At 25.5% G+C, this 6,305-nt stretch overlaps 1 protein-coding gene across 2 annotated transcripts in view; it reads left to right on the top strand.

The window, feature by feature from the left end:
• LOC117175181 (aladin-like) overlaps nucleotides 1-5,603 on the top strand; it is a 39,468-nt gene extending 33,865 nt beyond the window's left edge. For both annotated transcript variants that reach the window (XM_033364805.1, XM_033364804.1), the window contains exons 6-7: nucleotides 139-475; nucleotides 5,220-5,603. In XM_033364805.1, the coding sequence (XP_033220696.1) occupies nucleotides 139-475; nucleotides 5,220-5,519 (637 nt within the window). In that variant the 3' untranslated portion in view covers nucleotides 5,520-5,603. The remainder of the gene's footprint in view (nucleotides 1-138; nucleotides 476-5,219) is intronic.
• The last annotated feature ends 702 nt before the right edge of the window (nucleotides 5,604-6,305 follow it).

Genomic DNA, 6,305 nt, shown 5'->3' with positions numbered 1-6,305 from the left:
GGCCTATAATTATAATTATTAACGGATCATATTCCGTACATACTTTAAGTAAAGCCCCTGAAGAGAAGTAAAGAAGAGGAAAGTGAGAAAGTGATAAAGAAAAGGAAAAATGAGTAATTTGATGAAAATTGTCAATAGGGTTTGGAACATTGGTACCGGATCACCCTGGGTATCTGAAAAATGGACAGTTCCAAATGGTCGCGTTGCAGCCGCTTGTTTCGGACCAAAGTTGACTCTCCTTTTTGCCTCGACAGAAGATCCAGCAATGGTCTTTTATCTGCCCCTGGAAGAGCACATTTTCGACGTAAAAAAATCGAGTTCACTTGATGACATTAAAGTTGCGATTCCTTTAATCGATTTGAGTAAATGTACTTTCACGAATCCAGACGACGAAGAAGAGGAAGTGACTGTCGGTGGTCGAGTGATTTCAATGGACTGGGATCCCTCCGGAAGATATCTCGCGCTCATTTTCCAAGTAGGTAGATCATTTTAAAGTAGGTAAATATATAAAATTAATATCGAGAAATTAATATAATTCAGCAGTGGAAAATGAATTTTATTTTATAAGCAGAATTTCCTGTTGTTTCAGCAGATATTTTTATTTTTTATTTTTATATTTTTTATTTTTATTCAAAATTAACTTTTAATTTTTATTAAAATTATTATTATTTAGTCTAGAAATGATCAAAATTCAGATTTATTTATCGCTGGCTTTACAGTCTATCCTACATTACCCTCTTTTTCTTATTTTTGCACTTAAATGCGAACTAAATAAGAAAATTCAACAGTTTTTTTGGTTTAAAATGCATTCTTCTTTATTAAATTATACTATTATAATCTTCGTTAATAATTATTTTTTTTTATTAAAAATTTAATTCATTTGTTAGAAATTTAACAATTTAGCAAAATACTCAACTATTTAGTTGAGAATTAACTTTTTTTTTTTTATTGCAAATTCAACAGTTTGTTTCGATTTTTTTTCTTTCTAGACTGAAAATTTTTCTTTGGTTGGAAAGTCAACTTTTTTGTTCAAAATTCATCTGTTTTAGTAAAAGTTTAATATTCTTTGGTTAAAAATGCCAAAGTTTGTTCGAAAAGTAAACTTTTTTTTAAATTCATATGTTCTGATTGAAAATTTGTCTTTTTGGTTTATAAATTTAACGATTTACTTGAAATTTAATCTTTTTAGGGTAAACATGCATATTTTTTTAAAAATATTAATCTGATTTGGTTGATCATTCAACCGTTTTGTTGAAAAATTACCTTTCTGGTTGAATTTAACTGTTTTTAAATTAAATTTAAACTAATTTTTTGTTTAAAATATCAATTGTAACGTCTATTCATTGAAAAATGATTTTTTTTAGTTATAAATACATATATTTAGTTTAAAATTAGTATTTTTGGTAAAACATTTTTCTTGGTAAAATTTTTGGTATGTTAAAAGTACAACTTTTTGTTCGAAAATTAGTATTTGGCTGTGGATTCAACTATTTTGTTGACATTTTTTTTTGAGGATTTATAATTTTTGTTGAACATTCATCTTTTTAGTTATAAATTAAACTTCTTTTTTTAATTCATTTTTTAAACTGATAATGTAACTATACTATGGTTGAAAATGTATCTTTTTGGTAGAAAATTAATCTTCTTTGTAAAATTTTCATGTTTTTTTTTATTGTAGAAATGTATTTTTTCGTGGAAAATTAATTTGTTCTGGTTAAGGATTCAACACTTTTGTTGGAAATTCATCATCTTTAGTTGTAAATGCATGTGTTTTATTAAAAAAAAAAGATGTCTCCGAAAATTAATCTTTTCGGTAGAAATAATGACTCATAATTTTAATTGAAAGTACTATCTTTGGTTAAAAATTTAACTACCATGTTTGGTTGAGAACGTATATTTTTGTGTTGAAAATTTATTTATCTAGTTGGAAATTTAACTACTATGTCGAAAATTTTCCTTTGCAGTTTCAAATATAAATTTCTCTTTTAAAATTGGACTATTCCAATTTTGATTGAAAATCTATCTTCTTTAGTCAAAAATTCTTCTTTTTTGGTAGTAAATTTATTTTCTTTGCAAAATTTGTATGCGTTGAGGATTCAGCTATTTGGTTGAATAATCGTTTTTTTAGTTCTTGGTAGAAGTAATGACTCATAATTTTAGTTGAAAATTCATCTGTTTAGTTATAAATTAAAAAATTTTTTGTCTGTTTAAAATTCGCGTTGTAAATTAAAAGTTTAACTATAATATCTTTTGTTGCAAATTTAACTGCCATGTATAATTGATAATGTATATTTTTGAGTTGAAAATCTATCTTCCTTACTCAATAATTCGTAGTTCTTGGTAGAAATATAATCTTCTTTTTTAAAGTTAAATGTTTTTTTTTGTGAAAAATGCAATTTCTGGTTGAAAATTAATCTGCTCTGGCTAAGGATTCAACTATTTTGTTGAAAATTCGCTTTTTTAGTTTGTAAATTCATATGTTTTGTTTGAAAAAAATAGGTGTCAAAATTAATCTTCTTGGTAGAAATATTGACTCATAATTTTAGTTGAAAATTAATCTGTTCTGGTTGAGGATTCAGCTATTTGGTTGAAAATTCGTCTTTTTTAGTTGAAATATCCACTATAACATTTTTTCTGGAAAATTGATCTTCTTTAGTTGTAAATTCATGTGTTTTATTTTAAAAAAATATGTGTCAGAAAAATTAATCTTCTTGGTAGAAATATTGACTCATAATTTTAGTTGAAAATTCATCTGTTTGGTTATAAATTTGATTTTCTATCTTCTTTATTCAAAAAGTCGTCGTTTTTGGTAGTAAATTAATTTTCTTTGTAACATTTCCATCTTTTTTGTGTGTGTCAAAATGCAATTTTTTGCAGAAAATTAATCTGTTCTGGTTGAGGATTCAGCTATTTGGTTGAAAATTCGTCTTTTTTAGATGAAATATCCAACATAACATTTTTTTGGATAATTTATCTTCTTTAGTTGTAAATGAATGTGTTTTATTAAAAAAAAATATATGTGTTAGAAAATTAATCTTCTTGGTAGAAATATTGACTCATAATTTTAGTTGAAAATTCATCTGTTTGGTTATAAATTTGAATTTCTGTCTTCTTTATTCAAAAATTCCTTCGTTTTGGTAGTAAATTAATTTTCTTTGTAAAATTTTCAAGTTTTGTGTGTGTGTCAAAATGCAATTTTTTGCAGAAAATTAATCTGTTCTGGTTGAGGATTCAGCTATTTGGTTGAAAATTCGTCTTTTTTAGATGAAATATCCACCATAACATTTTTTTGGATAATGTATCTTCTTTAGTTTTAAATTAATTTGTTTTATTAAAAAAAAATATATGTGTTAGAAAATTAATCTTCTTGGTAGAAATATTGACTCATAATTTTAGTTGAAAATTCATCTGTTTGGTTATAAATTTGACTTTCTATCTTCTTTATTCAAAAATTCTTTCATTTTGGTAGTAAATTAATTTTCTTTGTAACATTTTCATCTTTTTTGTGTGTGCCAAAATGCAATTTTTTGCAGAAAATTAATCTGTTCTGGTTGAGGATTCAGCTATTTGGTTGAAAATTCGTCTTTTTTAGTTGAAATATCCACTATAACATTTTTTTGGAAAATTTATCTTCTTTAGTTGTAAATTAATGTGTTTTATTAAAAAAAAATATATGTGTTAGAAAATTAATCTTCTGGTAGAAATATTGACTCATAATTTTAGTTGAAAATTCATCTGTTTGGTTATAAATTTGACTTTTAAAAAAAAATTTTGTGTTTAAAATTCGTTTCTTAAACTAAAAATTTAACTATACTATCTTTGGTTGAAAATCCATCTTCTTTACTCAATAATTCATAGTATTTGGCAGAAAATTAATCTTATTTTTAAAAGTTAAATGTTTTTTTGCGTGTAAAAAATGCAATTTTTGGTAGGAAATTGATCTGCTTTGGTTGAAATATCAACCATTTGGTTGAAAATTCGTCTTTTTGAGTTGAAATATAAACTATAATTTTTTTCTCGAAAATTGATCGTTTTTATATGTAAATTCATGTGTTTCGCTACAAAAATTTGGGTTAGAAAACTAATCTTCTTGTGAGAAATGATTATTTTGTTGTTGTTGTTAAGAATTCAACTGTTTTGTCGAAAGTTTATTTATTTTGATTGATTGTTCAACTATTTATTTAAAAATTGATTTTTTTGTTAAAAGTTTAACTACTTGTTAAAAATTCATTTGTGTGTTAAAGAATTATCAATTTAGTTGAAAATTCATCTGTTTAGCTCTGAATTTAACTGTATTTTTTTAATTCTTTTTTTTAATTCGTATTTAAAACTCAAAATTGAACTATACTATCTTTGGTTGAAATTGTAACTACCATATTTGGTTGAAAATATTTCTTTTAGTGTTGAAAATTGATTTTTTAAACTTAAAATTCGACTTTTTGATTTAAATGAAAAATCCTTTGGGTCGGAATATCAACTATTAGATTTTTAGGTGAAAATTGATCTCTTTGGTTGATAATTTAACTATTTTGTGAAAAGTTTCTTCTGTTTTCAGTTGAAAATTAATTTTTTTAACTTACAATTTTACTATTCCTTTTTTGGTTAAAAAGGATCTATTTTGGTTGAAAATTTATATATTCTGGTGCAAATTGGTCTTTTATGACAGAAAATTAATCTTCTTGGCAGAAATTGGAGAATTTTAAGTTGAAATATCAATTTTTTTTTTCAATCTTTTCTTGAGAATTTATCTTTTTACGATGAAAATTAAAAAGTTGAACTAATCCGTTACAAATTCATTGTTTTAAATGATGATTCATCTCTAATTTGTAAATTTATCTATTTTGTTCATATATTTTACTGCCGAATTCAACAGTTTTTTATTTAAAATTAATATATGTGTTGGTTCAAATATTAATCATTTGGTTCAAAGTCGAAATAATTTGAAAAAATTCATTTTTTAAATTAAAAATTCACCTTTTTCGTTGAAAATTGAACAATTTTGTTGAAATCTCATTTTTTATTGATAGTTATTCAATTTATATTTCAAAATTGATAGTTTTGCTGCAAAATTAATCTATTTCGTTGAAAATTCGACTTTTTGGCAGAAAATTAATCTTTTCAATCGAAAATGCAGCTTTTTAATTTTTAAATTAAACTATTTAGTTAAAAATTCATTTATTTTGTTTAAAATGCAATATGGAATTGCGTGTAATTTGCAGGAGAGTCCACTCGTTGCTGTTTTTAAGACGAAGGTAGGAGCAACTTCCAGAGTGACTGACCTTAAACCCGGATGCCTCATCAAAGGTTTTTCTGCTGAGGTACCAAGTTGCATTCAGTTTTATCAAAATTATGTGAAAGATTCAGAAATAGTCCGCTTGACCATTGCCTGGAGCAGTGGACGCGTTCAGCATTTCCCGATTATTTCCGCCATTGAAAATCGAACCGATCTTTGCAAATTGAGTCACTTGTCTAATTCTTTAGCAGGAAGTCCCTCGATCAGTCATTATTCTTCGTTCTGATAAACGTAAGTCTCTAAATAATGTTAGTCTCATTTCTACTTTTCTACATCAGTTTTTGTATATAGGAAATATATTTTAAAAAAAGGAAATCCCAGTTTATTTCATTTTATTTTTAGGATGTTTAATTTATTACAATAATCGCTGAGGGGATTATATTTACCCTCAAAAATAAACTTTCCAGAAATTGTCGATGTAAGTTTTGGGCGTTAGAATTAGGTGATTGGAAACTAATTAAGTTGTTTCATTACCACTTAATTTTAAATTAAAATTTTATTTTATTAATCCGTTGTGTGACGTACTTGACACACTTGGGTTTTTTGTACCCCAGTCCAAAAACTGCTATAAAAACTTAACGGTTGTGTATTTGGACTTGCCAATTTTTTCATGGCTTCTTTGGATACCAGTTTCCAATTAAATATTAGTCTCATAAGTAAGTAAGTGAAATTGCGTTTTTTGCGAAAAAAATCACAATTTCTCCAATTTTTGATCAAAATCGCAAAAAATTTGAGTGAGTTTTCTTAAGATGTTGTACTATAAGAAAAAATTCAATATTAGTGGTCCTTCAAAAAAAAGGTATTTATTTTGGAAATTGAATGGAGGAATTTCGCGAAAAAAACATCGTTTTATTTCAATTGAGAAACATCAAATCTTTATTTGTGTTGGCTAAAATGTTATAAATTTGATCTGAAAATTGTAAAAAAAAACATTGAAACTGGCAAACGAACAATTACAATTACACCAATCTTCAGTTTCCTACGCAATCTTCGCAGATGCATATAAAATATG

The sequence above is a fragment of the Belonocnema kinseyi genome, chromosome 6 (assembly GCF_010883055.1).
Source record: "Belonocnema kinseyi isolate 2016_QV_RU_SX_M_011 chromosome 6, B_treatae_v1, whole genome shotgun sequence".
NCBI lineage: Eukaryota > Metazoa > Arthropoda > Insecta > Hymenoptera > Cynipidae > Belonocnema > Belonocnema kinseyi.
This window is presented reverse-complemented; position numbering and strand designations above follow the sequence as displayed.